The sequence below is a fragment of the Equus przewalskii genome, chromosome 18 (genome assembly GCF_037783145.1).
Source record: "Equus przewalskii isolate Varuska chromosome 18, EquPr2, whole genome shotgun sequence".
Classification (NCBI taxonomy): Eukaryota; Metazoa; Chordata; class Mammalia; order Perissodactyla; family Equidae; genus Equus; species Equus przewalskii.
Window position 1 is genome coordinate 13,315,611 of NC_091848.1, and position 12,898 is coordinate 13,328,508.

A 12,898-nucleotide genomic window follows, 5' to 3' on the forward strand; every position below is an offset into this window, starting at 1 on the left:
TAGTAAATTCAACTAGGAGCCTAACACTGCCTCCCTGAATGTGATGCACAGACCAAAACTGAATTTCTCAAGAAATACTTTAAAGAAAAGCATCAGCTGGAACATGTTAGTGGCCTGCCGAAGACTCTACGTCCCACTGGGCCATATTACATAATTATGGGCAAGTTTTCTAAAACAAAAGTTTTCTCTCCCTAAAGGAGAACCAAGTTCTTCCCATGATTTAGTCCATAACGCTTCCCTGCAGTCTAGAAAGATGATATTGGTATTATCATCATGATGATGATGGTAGCTGTTTTGTATTTATTAAGAGTTCTCAGTAAGCCAGCAACTATCCCTTCTTTTGTTGTAGATGGGAACAAAACAGACACAGCAGTTCTGTGCATTGCCTTGGAAAGTAAGCAACAGGACCAAGATCAGAAGCAATGCCCAAGGCCACAACACTAGGCAGAACAGCTATACCCAGCCCTATGGGGAGGCCCTGGCAATGCTTCATTCCTTCAATCCAGACCCTCCCCACCAAGCAAGGCTCCTACTTAGTGGAGAGTATCTATTTGCTTGTGAAACAATACATATTTATTTTTGCACCTGCAAAATATCCAAGTGGATTTAATAAAATTCCATTTAAGGTTAGACTACAGAGATAAGAAATTCAATCTCAGGGCCCCAGTTATTAGTTATTCTTTTTAAAGAGTCTCAGATGTCTCTCATGTACAAAATAGTTAAAACTGTTCATAGCCCTAAATTCTGTGCCGGTAATCCTGGTGGAGTTTAATTTTACAGGTTACCAATAACCCTAAAATAATGGTAGTTACACAGTAACTATTGATTGTTCAATTACATGAGACTGCCTTATAATCACCAAGTCATTAAGGGTGTTATGTGATCTAAAAACTACAAGTCACCAGGGTGCTGTGCATCCAGCTATTTGGCAAATCACTGATATGAGCGGGAATGAAAGGATTTCAAATGAAGGCAATCTAAACTCTGCAAATGAAAGGTGGGCCCACAAGTGCCAAGCAGATAATAGATGCTTATTATGAAGGCTGATGCTGAACAAATGAATAAACAAGGTAAACCAAATCCCAGGATAGAGCCAAGAGTGGGGGAGGCTCCTGCCAAAGGAAAAGACACTCTTATACTACCTGGGACACAATGCCTTAGCTCAGTGCTCTCAATTCTGGCTGTGCATTAGAAGCATCTGGGAAGTTCTAGAAACTTTCCAGACAAGGGTCCAGATAGCTATAGCCTTTCAAAGCTATCCAGATGATATCCATAAACAGTGAGGGCTGAGAACCACTGGTAGCAACAAGAATTCCTACAAGTACCCTGCAGCAAGTTTTGGTAGCAACTCTGGAGGTTCCACCACCTAGCTGAGAAAGCGACCCTTCCATATGGCATACGGCACACAGGCACTCACAAAGGTCTTCCTCTGTGCTCACAGGACGACCATCTAATTCATTACACCTGACAGATCATAGCATGAGGCGGCGTAGTCTCGAGCCAAATTAGCTGCAAACATCACAGGGATCTCTGAGGATGAAAAGCTCATCAAGCCAACATATTTCAAGGGTAAATGATTCTTCTGTTTATTAAGGAGCAGGAGTAAAATTGTTACCCATAATTCTGGTCAACTGCAATTAAAGGATACTCTGAGACTAAATAATAAGAACTAGATAATCCTAAAGTCTTAGCTACAGTCAAATGAACCTATGACTAAGAACAAAGCTTTGCATGTGCTATAGCATCTTAGAGACATTTTGTCAATGTCTATTGGATGTTAATCACAGTTTCTGCACTCCTACAAAAATAGCGCTTGGGTATTTTGGCAGGTACAAAAAAATTTTTTAATGGAATGAAACCAACTAGTATCCTCAACTCATATCATTAATTGATTTTAATAGATAAAATCTATTACTATAAACAGCAAAAAAAAAAAAAAAAAAGCTTCTTAAAGGCAATCAATATATCAGGCCTGGCCCAAGAGCCTGGTTTATAAGGAGACAGGAAAGACAGCCCTGCAGCCGTGTTTTACATAAAATGCCCTCTGATTCAAAGGGATAGGACAACACGGAGGTTGCAGCAATGCAGAAATGGGCACTCAGCCATCATACAGGGACAGGAGCCATCCTGACTGTCCGTGTTCCGTGGAAGAATTCCAAGAGGCATGAATGGGGGAGCGGGAGGAAAGGGGAGAGTCCACAGTCAAATAAACTGGGGAAATACTGGGTAAAACAAAGTAATACAAATGCTTATGTTCAAGAGGAAGGGATGGTTAGTAGTGCTATGAAATGTCTTTAGTCACTTTACTCTTTTTTCACAGAGCTAATTTTGGGGTTCCACTGAACACACTTTGGGAAATGTGACTAACTAGCTAACAAATGTCAATGAGGCAAAGGCAAAGCCAGAGAGACCTCCGCTCACTCCAGTCACCCTTGTTTGCCTGAAGATTGCAAAACAGGAAACAGAAGGGGCATAAGAATGAATCTGTAGCTGGAGTCACACTACACAGAGGGGAACAGCATTTACTTGGTAACACACAGCATAATGAGCATAAGGATGAGGAAGAGAAAGAACTACACAGGAATAAACTTCCCTAGACCCTGGTATACGGGACTCTGCCGCCTACCTTGTAATAAATGACAAGAGTGATAGTCAAACCTTAAGTGTACATACAGTTCAAATTTTTAAAAATATTTTCATAGTTCTTATTCGTTTCAACCCCACAGCAAACTGGTGGGGTATAACAGGAAAGACATTTTTATTTTCATTTTACAGATCAGAAAAACTGAAGCTCTAAGTGCTTACACACCAAGCTCAAAGCAACAGCAAGTCGAAGGCAGAACCGCAATCATTAAGACAGGTCCTCAACTCCTAAGTGAGGCCCTCACTACCCTCCATTCCTTACAAACCTCACAATAAAGCCTCTCAACTCATATCCTGTACTACCTTAAGAGGAAATACTGTTGATTCTTCACCCAAATTTGAAAAATACATAATTGAGGTCTTTTTTGAGGAAGATTAGCCCTGAGCTAACGTCTGCCCCCAATCCTCCTCTTTTTGCTGAGGAAGATTGGCCCTGAGCGAACATCCATGCTCATCTTCCTCTATTTTATATGTGGGATGCCACCACAGCATGGATTGATAAGCAGCGTGTAGGTCCACACCTAGAATCTGAACTGGCGAACCCCAGGCTGCCAAAGTGGAGTGCGTGAACTTAACCACTACGTCACCGGGCCGGCCCCTATAATTATTTTAGCCACTCTCATCCCACTCAAATTCCAGAGTGCTACAACCAGTTCTTGTTACTTCTTCTAATAATCTACCTTCTCTTTATAAATTATTGAGAAATTGGCTTTCTTTTAACATGAAAGACAACTATAGTTATCTAAATGGCAATTAGATCACCAAATGCCAAATAAGTATTGAGAATTGGATTTAATGTAAATAATGCAATTCTGAGCATTCATAAACAGTAAGAAATCAAAGGTAGATGGCAAAGCACAAAGATAAGTGTGTTTCTGAATTCACCTTCCATGAATGTTTCTTTCATACCACAAAATCTTCTACAAAAACAAGACCATGGAAAGAACTGGTAAGCTAGGCTCCCATTGGCACACATGTTTTGGAAGAAGAAAAGGTTACTGAGTGTCCACTGTGTGTCAGGCACTGGGCTCAGGGCTTCCACATACATTACTCTTGAGTTTTCATAACAACCCTATGCTGTACTATTAATAATTGATGAAGGAATTCAGACTCGGAGAGTTGGCTATCTTCACACAACTAGAACGAGACAGAACTAGACTGGGAATCCAGCTCAGTCCTGCCCTGAGTCCTTTTGCTGCACTCCTTTCCACTCATCAAAATGCTAAATTACCCTCCAAGATGTGCAAATCCAAGGCCTCTGGGGTTTTTCCAAATCCCCCTCCTACAGTCCATTCAGGTCCCCACTCTGCCTGGACAGCATTAATAGCACCAGATTGTACACTCCCACTGTCTCTGTTTGTGTCTCAATTTTAAGAGTTTTACTATTTTGTCTTATCCTTAGAGAAGTGCTTCTCAACTAGGAACAATTTTGCCCCCCAGGAGACATTTGGCAATGTCTGGAGACATTTTTGATTTTCGTGATTTGGGGAGTGCTACTGGCATCTCGTGGGTAGAGGCCAGGGATGCTGCTGAACACCCTACAATGCACAGAAGAGCTCCTCCCAACACAGAGTTATCTGACCCAAAACGTCAATAGTGCTTCAGTTAAGAAACCCTGCCTTGGAGTGATAATGTGGTTTAATAAATGTGCTTTAATTTCCGCCCCTGAAAATCATGAGGAATAACCAGACAATACATATATGATAACCTTTAGCACATAGCAAGCACTCAGAATCTTAATTAGACAATCTGATTGCACACTTCTGTAGAGTCGGAACCACCTCAGTAGACTCTGCATTCTTCCCACACAATGCACAGGGCTTTTTTCATTGGCACTCAACAAATGTGAAAGAATGTATTCTTTATATTGGAAATTCTCGATTAAAGAAACAAATGCCACCATTATCTAAGAAACACAACATTCTCCCATATTCACTCCTTACCAAACAAGACATGAATGGTACAATTCATGCTTCATTAGAACAGACTACGAAAAGCTACATTGCATGCTGAGTATGTCATAGAATCACCTTCATATCAAGACTATTAATAAGCCTCCCATTAAAATGCTTTATCTTATTTTAACAGAAGGTTAATTAAGAGATCACAATACACAGATCTGAGGAAATCTCATGCAACAGGTTCATATTCTTCACATAGAAAGTCATTTTTGGGGCTGGCCCCGTGGCCAAGTGGTTAAGTTCACGCACTCCATTTTGGCAGCCCAGGGTTTCTCCAGTTTGGATCCTGGGCGCGGACATGGCACCACTCATCAGACCATGCTGAGGCGGCATCCCACATGCCACAACTAGAAAGACCCACAACTAGAATATGAACTAAGTACCGGGGAGCTTTGGGGAGACAAAGGAAAATAAAATCTTTAAAAAAAAAAAAAAACGGTCATTTTTGACCACATCAACTCTCAGGTCTTAAGATGACTTATTCAGGAACAACCTTAAACTGTAATCACAAGCACCTCAAACAGAAACACCGAAAGTCAAATCTCTGAATGAGGACGTCACACTGGTTGACATCAGATCTCAGGTCAAGATCTTTATGTTTTTCACTTTTCTCAGTTTACGCAAGTGTGAGTCAGCTAGAAATCCTACCGCAAATGACCACAAAAAACATTAGCATTAGCATTCACTCAAGCGGCCCTACAACAGGGTAATCTACAATGACGTCTGCTGAGTTTCTGGAGGTGTGGCCCCAGGGCCCTGGACAGCAGAATGAACCCATATACTTCTGTGAAGAGCAGATCCCTGGACTCCACCCCAGACCTACTGAAACAAAATTTCAGACGTAGGGCCTGGAAATCTACATTTTTAATAATTTCCCAAATATTCATTATTCCCCCTAAAGTTTGAGAACCTCTGCCAGGAGTCTCAACCCCAGGAAACTGATTTGCCTTGTTTTTTAAATTTCCAGCATGGGTCTTGCTTCCACACACTATCAACAATTCAATTAGCATACATTCCACATCAGCCTCCCACCTTTAATAAAAGACAGGTAGAGCGTTTTGTTGATTACTTTCGTACAAATATGCACTTCTGGGAAATGCTGAAAAAACTGGGAACAAATGAAAAAGAATCATCAAGGAAAACAGAGCTCAATTCTGCCCGCAACGGTCAACATCTTCTATGTGCCAGACTGCGGACATAGTGATGACAAGACAGAGGAGGTCTCAACCCTTATTCCTCCTTTGCTATTCATTTAAATTGTTTAATATACATAAACAAAGAAGTAAGATAATTTCAGACAGTGGCAATGCCATGAAGACCATACAACAGGTTGACATGAAAGAGAAAGTCTATGGAGAGGGAGGCGGAGGCGGTGGCCAGCTATATTAGACACAAGGATGAAAAGCGGTTTCCTTGAGGAGATTACATGTGAGCTGAGACCTGAAGGAGAAGGAGCCAGTCATGAGAAGGTTGGGGGAATGTGTTCTAGACAGAGGAACTGTTACTATAAAGACCCTGAGGTGAGAACAAGGTTCTCACAAAATTATTGCAGAAATTAAATCAGAAATCAGATAACAGACATAAAATGTTTTATGAAATAGAAAACTATTTTAAAATATAAAATATTATTTTTAGTAATATATTAGAATAGTTTCAAGTCAGAAGCCAGGCAATGAAGGCCCTCAGGTCTTCGTCATATGAAGAATTAATTAAGCAACTAAGGCTATGCTATATTAACTGGAGAACAGAAGACACGGGTATGTGTTTGCGGGGAGAAGTCTTCTTCAAATATCTGAAGGGCTATGTTCTTGTGGAAGAAGATTTAATTTCTTTTTTAAGACAGCTCTAAGGGCATGGAATGGACTTAAAATGGTAAACGTTTTAGGAATGCAGAATCTCAGCTCAACATGATGACAAATATTTAAAGAGAGTTGTAGAAAAATGAACTGACTAGGAGATAATAAGATCCGTGACTGGAGGTGATCAAGGATGGGCTGAACAGACAGGGGGCAGAGGAATGACTGGACTAGATGACCTCTGAGGACCCTTGCACCCCTTTGAAAACACAGACACACACACACACACTTCCCTCCCTCACAGTGCTCTCTCTCACAAGGTCTACGACACCAAGATGGCCTCTTTACTTCACATTTTACAACCTTACTGAGGTTCCAAGAAAAACCTGAGAGATACTGAGGAATCTACCATATTCCCAATTCACATTGTCACGCTGGGATAAGGTATGTCTCCATCCCTGAAATAACCAATATATATTTCAAAAGGACAAATCAAGAAACAGGATAGACTACCATTCACTTGAAATCTGTGGCTAAGATTTAGTGGTGTTTAAGCCATAAGGGTTAAACAATTATTTCAACTTATTAAAATAATTATTCTATTTTAACAAAAACATTGTCTGGATTCCATTAGGTTCCCAATAGGTGGCATGCTAATAAACAGCCAAAACCTCTAGCAGACAGGTATGTGGCCTTTTGTTGGTTTAGTTTTTAATGGGAGCCATGGGCCCAGGAAGATGGTTTCCTCATTAAAAGTGCTCTTTATTATTTATGTATTCTGTCCAGTAAATAAAGTAAAAAACAGACAGTGAATTACCACTTGACCACCTGGGACCAAAATGCTAAAGATAAGCAAATCTAGGCTTCCAAGGACAGACACAGCTAAACTTGGGAGCTCCCAAGCTTGGGAGCAAGACTGGAAGCAAATTTGAAAAGCTAAACATTATTAAGTGACCTTTATAAAAAATATTTATATTTACACATCCAGATGTACGTGGCTATATACTGACATACTTCAGGAAATATTCTCTTAATGTCTACATATACTTTTTGTTTATTCTATTAAGTATGTTTCTTAAAAACTACTTGTAAATAAAATTATATTATGATTCTTTTAGGACAACTTATAAAAAGAAAGTTACGATGAATCTTTCCATAAAATAAAGGCTATGTCCATATAGTTGTTCATAAAGGTATGCCTCATTTTATGCAATTCAGGAACACCAAAAGCTAGATTTACAAAAAATTTAAATCAAAGGTTTAATACTTAATGTAAAGAAAGTATTTATCATAGAATTTTTTTGTATAGAAATCTCTTTCAAGGGCTATAAAGAATATTTGTTAAAGCACATAAAGCATATATAGTTATACATAGTAACATATATAAAGTATATAAAGTTATGTTTGAGTTAAGATTTTGCTATTTTATTAAACTTTAATCCTTCAAAACTCAGTAAAAACAAGACTGGATTAGTGGCTCAGGGAACCCAGGTGTCCCTGTTCATGAGGCATGTCACCTAATATCATCTGCTTGTCTAGAAACCAAATCCTTAACTGTGTATGGAATTTCAATTCTTTAGATAAAGCATTACAACTCCCCAAAATATTTCTAACTATATTCTCATTTGACTAATGCACAGGAAACATACAATGCCACAAAACAATACATAGGGCTCATAAAAGACACCAAGCCTCTTGTCCCAAAGTCCAAAGCGTTCGCCATGACCATTCTTTGCAGTCTCCCTTCAGCTTGAGAGAGGCCAAAGTTTTGTATCAACCACTAAGAAAATGGCACCCTTTAGAAGAATAATGTTAACAACACAGTGAGTAAATATCTTTTCTCTCTAAAAAGATCTGAGACCACTTGCCATTTGTTTCTTTCTCTTTTTTTTAAGGTGACAGGAAATTAGGGATAATTCTGGATTTTCCAAACATCCTCGTCCTTAATTGAATCACTTTGTTATCTTCTCTGGCAAGAGTGCACAGTCCACCTCTTGGCTTATTGGACACAGTTATGAAGCGTCTCCCAAATGTGTACTCCACAGGTGGGAAGCATAGTACAATGGAGCAGGTCTAAGAAACGGCGCCATAAAGCCAACAGAATGCTACAGAGTTCTGTCTCCATATTGACAGCAAATCAGAAGTAATTTTCTACCTAAATCAGAGCTTAATTCATTAGGTTCACAGCATTTCACAAGTTCAATCCAATTTCTCAAAATGCAATAACACAATCTTCCAACCTAATTATCTTCATTGAAAGTATTTAAAAGCATTTGCTGAGACACATTTCCTTCTTGCGTCAGACAAGATCAATGTCAAGTGAAGAGCTCAGGTAGACTACATTCTGTCTAATAATAGGGGGTTGACATTTTAGGAATAATCATTTCTTGCAAGGGAGAAATATTCCCCTAGCGTGGACACCAAAGGTACCTCCCAATATATAACAGTTTAAATATGTATCCATTTACAATTGTGCTTTAAAAACCAGATTCTCAAGAACACCATATATATACTTTCAACATTCTGGAGAATTAGAAATACTATAATTTGGATGACTTCTACAGCAATTTTAATCAACTAGGAGAAGTTTAGGGCTCAAAGATGGAATTTTTAAAAATAGAACAAGAGAGATAATTTGTAATGGAAATGCCACCCCATATCACTACCACTCAGGAAAATGATGGATATTTCCCTAGAAATAATCATGAGGAAACAGTTGGTTTGTTTTGAAGGCATTTATTTCAATAGCTCATTCACTAAAACCCTGAGTTTTAGTCCAAAAACAGTTCATTTCCATTTCCTTTTGATAATCAGAAGGGAAATCAACCCACATTTTCAAACGACCATTTTTTCAGATCATTTACTGGGGAAAATATCTTTTAAAAGCATTTCTTGAGTGAATTTGTAAGCAAAAATTAGTCAAAGGGCAAAAAGGACTTCTTATTCCTCAGTTCCATCTAAGCTCAAGTTTAACTTTTAATTATTTCCTGTCTTGTAAAGTCACTGCTGCCATTCGGCCTCTGCTTTCTGAGGTAGCCAGTGTTCTCCCAACACCGATCACTCAACTCATTTAACTCCTGCCCTAGGCCAATAACAAATCTACTTTTCCAGCTGCCATACATTAACAGCTTAAATTTCTGAAGTAAATGGCATCCTTTGCTCCTTTGAAAACAGTTCTGGCAGTGATTAAAGTAACAGAAACTAAGCTCTTAAAGAGCTTCAAATATGCAACATCAGAATTCACGTGTCCAACATAAACATTGTAATACACAATGAAGGGAAATGCCCAAATCCCAGAATCCAGTTTAACCAATGGGACCACAGATATGTTTGAAAAGATGGAGAATTAATTAACAAATATATTATTCCATTTTAAATCTATTATGAAGCATATACGAGCAAGAATAAACAGCTCTGCTACTCAGCATTCATGAACCGAGACCACACATACGCCATGTTCAAACCCAATGAACTCACCTTATAAACTTGTCCATATGTTCCATTTCCAACAAGTTCCACCAATTCAAAGATCCCTGCAGGGTCCTGAAAGAACATAAACAAACAATAAAAATTCAAAACAATATTCTAGGCATTGTCTCAATCAGAAGCAAATATTTAAAATAAGCAAATAAATAACTTTAGCTTTGGGGGTTCTCATATGTTAATATTAAATACTATTAAAATGCAATTCAGCTGCAGCTATGAAATTAGTCAAAATCCATTCTGCTTCTATTTCACATTTCTATAAGATGTGTTTAAATCAGACAAAAGGAGACACGACTTCCATGGAAACAATAAAAAAGAATTAATATATTTCCCACTGTCAAATGGAAACACACAGGTCCATCAAGATAAAAGGAATGATTCATCATCCTGAGAGGGTTCTGACTGTTAAGATCTTTCTCTTTGAAATTTCTGAGCGGCTCACTGTGTTGAACCCTGGCAGTTAAGAAAGGGGTGTTCCTATACGGGGGGGCCCATCTCACCCAAGGGAGTCAACAGTTCCCCAGAGAAAACAGAATCTGACAGAACTACATCTCTCAGATTGCTTTTCTTTAGATTCGTCTCCCCTCTGTACAACGCTGCCTCTCTCATTCCCACAGAACCCGCAGGGTACCCGCAGGTTAGAATACGAACCAAATTGGAGTATTACGCAAGTTCTTAACAACAAACCGGTGTCTGCTAACCCTCAGAGTCAGCTAAATGTTAGAATGCCCAATAAATGCCCAATAATTACTGCTATTATGACCGAATTACCATTCCAAAAAGTTGAAAAGAAAAATCAAAGCCTATAAAATTCAACTCAAGGTAGAAATGGAATTTGACCTCTATTGATTCCTAACTGGACAGAAATTGTTTCTTTAAAGGCCTAAATCAAGAATCACAAACTTAGATGTCCACAGAGGCCAGGTAAGTAAAGTAAATGAGTCAAGTGTGGGCCAGCTGGGGCCTGGGGCAAACTGAAGAAGTCCTGTCTCCTCTAAGGGGAGGGGGCAGGGCTGTGACCAGACTGAACCAGTTGTTGTCATGTCAACCTAGAAGCATACTATTGCCAGGTCTAAAGATTTTTTTTAAAGAAAAACTGAACATTTTGAAACAAACAACCAGATCAAAAAAATGGGCAGAGGACATGAACAGACATTTTTCCACGGAAGACATATAGATGACCAACAGATACATCAAACGATGCTCAACATCACTAATTATTAGGGAAATACAAATCAAAACTACAATGAGATACCACCTTAACCTGGTCAGAATGGCTACAACCACCAAGACAGAAAACAACAAATGTTGGAGAGGATGTGGAGAAAAGGGAATGCTCATGCACTGCTGGTGTGAACACAAACTAGTACAGCCCCTATGCAAAACAGTATGGAGATTTCTCAAAAATTAAAAATAGAACTACCATACAATCCAACTATCCCACTACTGGGTATCTATCCAAAGAGCTTGAAATCAATGATCCAAAGAGATTTATGCACCCCTATGTTCACTGCAGCATTATTTACAATGGGCAAGATGTGGAAGCAACCCAAGCACCCTTCTACAGATGAATGGATAAAGAAGATGTGGTGTGTGTGTATATATATATATATATATATATATACACACACACAACGGAATACTACTCGGCCATAAAAAAGACAACATTGTCCCATTTGTAACAACATGGATGGACCTTGAGGGTATAATGTTAGTGAAATAAGCCAGACAGAGAAAGATAAATACTGCATGATTTCAGTCATATGTGGAAGATAACAAATACATGGATAAAGAGAACAGATTAGTGGTTACCAGAGGGGAAGGGTGTTGGGGATGAGCAAAAGGGACAGAGGGACACATATATATGGTGATGGATAAAAATTAGACTACTGGGGGTGAGCACAATGAAGGGTATTCAGGAAGTGATAATAATGTACACCCGAAATTACACGATGTTATAAGCCATTATAATCCCAATAAAATTACTTTAAAAAAAAATAGAGGCCAGACTGGTGGTATAGCGGTTAAGTTTGTAAGCTCCACTACAGTGGCTTGAGGTTCACCCCTTCGAATCCTGAGCGTGGACCTAGCACCACTTAGCAAGCCATGCTGTGGCAGGCGTCCCACATATAAAAAGTAGAAGAAGATGGGGCTGGCCCCGTGGCCGAGTGGTTAAGTTCGCGTGCTCCGCTGCAGGCGGACCAGTGTTTCGTTGGTTCAAATCCTGGGCGCGGACATGGCACTGCTCATCAAACCACGCTGAGGCAGCATCCCACTTGCCACAACTAGAAGGAACCACAACAAAGAATATACAATTATGTACCGGGGGGCTTTGGGGAGAAAAAGGAAAAAAAAATAAAATCTTTAAAAAAAAAAAAGTAGAAGAAGATGGGCACAGGTGTTAGCTCAGGGCCAATCTTCCTCAGCAAAAAGAGGAGGATTGGCGGCAGACGTTAGCTCAGGGCTAATCTTGCTCAAAAAAAGAAAAAGAAAAACTGAACATTTTATTTAACGTGAGATCTCCTAATTTTTAAATGTTAGGCACTGACTCACTTTTAAAAAAAAAAAAGACTTTGAGGGACAAATTAAAAAGACTGAAATCTCTGGTCTAAAAAGCATTTGCCATCTCCAGTCGACACTTTCCTGTGAGCACTGCCATAGATTATTACGGTGGCTGAGAGGCTGGAGGGGGAAGGCCTGAGCTTTGGCTTCAGACAGACCTGGGCTGAACACTAGCTTTGTCTTGACTGGCTGTGTGACCCCATGAGACCCTGGAGAGCAACTTAGTCCCTGAGCAGATGACACGGGGATGACATCTACCCAGCAGAGCTCTGGAGCAGAGTAAGTGAGGGCCCAGCACCCCGCCCCGCACACAGTCAGCAATCTATTAATAGCTAATAGGAGTCATTTTTAAGCTGAGGAATTCCACACCACTAGCAGCATTTCACTGCTAGCAGCTGCTTCAGGGCTACTGTTGATGGGAAGAAGACAGATGAGTTTGATGTAACAAGT

At 39.5% G+C, this 12,898-nt stretch overlaps 1 protein-coding gene across 31 annotated transcripts in view; it reads right to left on the reverse strand.

Annotated features, from left to right (window-relative positions):
* TNIK (TRAF2 and NCK interacting kinase) overlaps positions 1 to 12,898 on the reverse strand; it is a 383,771-nt gene that overhangs the window by 289,350 nt on the left and 81,523 nt on the right. For all 31 annotated transcript variants that reach the window (XM_070583121.1, XM_070583113.1, XM_070583127.1 and 28 more), the window contains exon 2: positions 9,878 to 9,943. In XM_070583121.1, the coding sequence (XP_070439222.1) occupies positions 9,878 to 9,943 (66 nt within the window). The remainder of the gene's footprint in view (positions 1 to 9,877; positions 9,944 to 12,898) is intronic.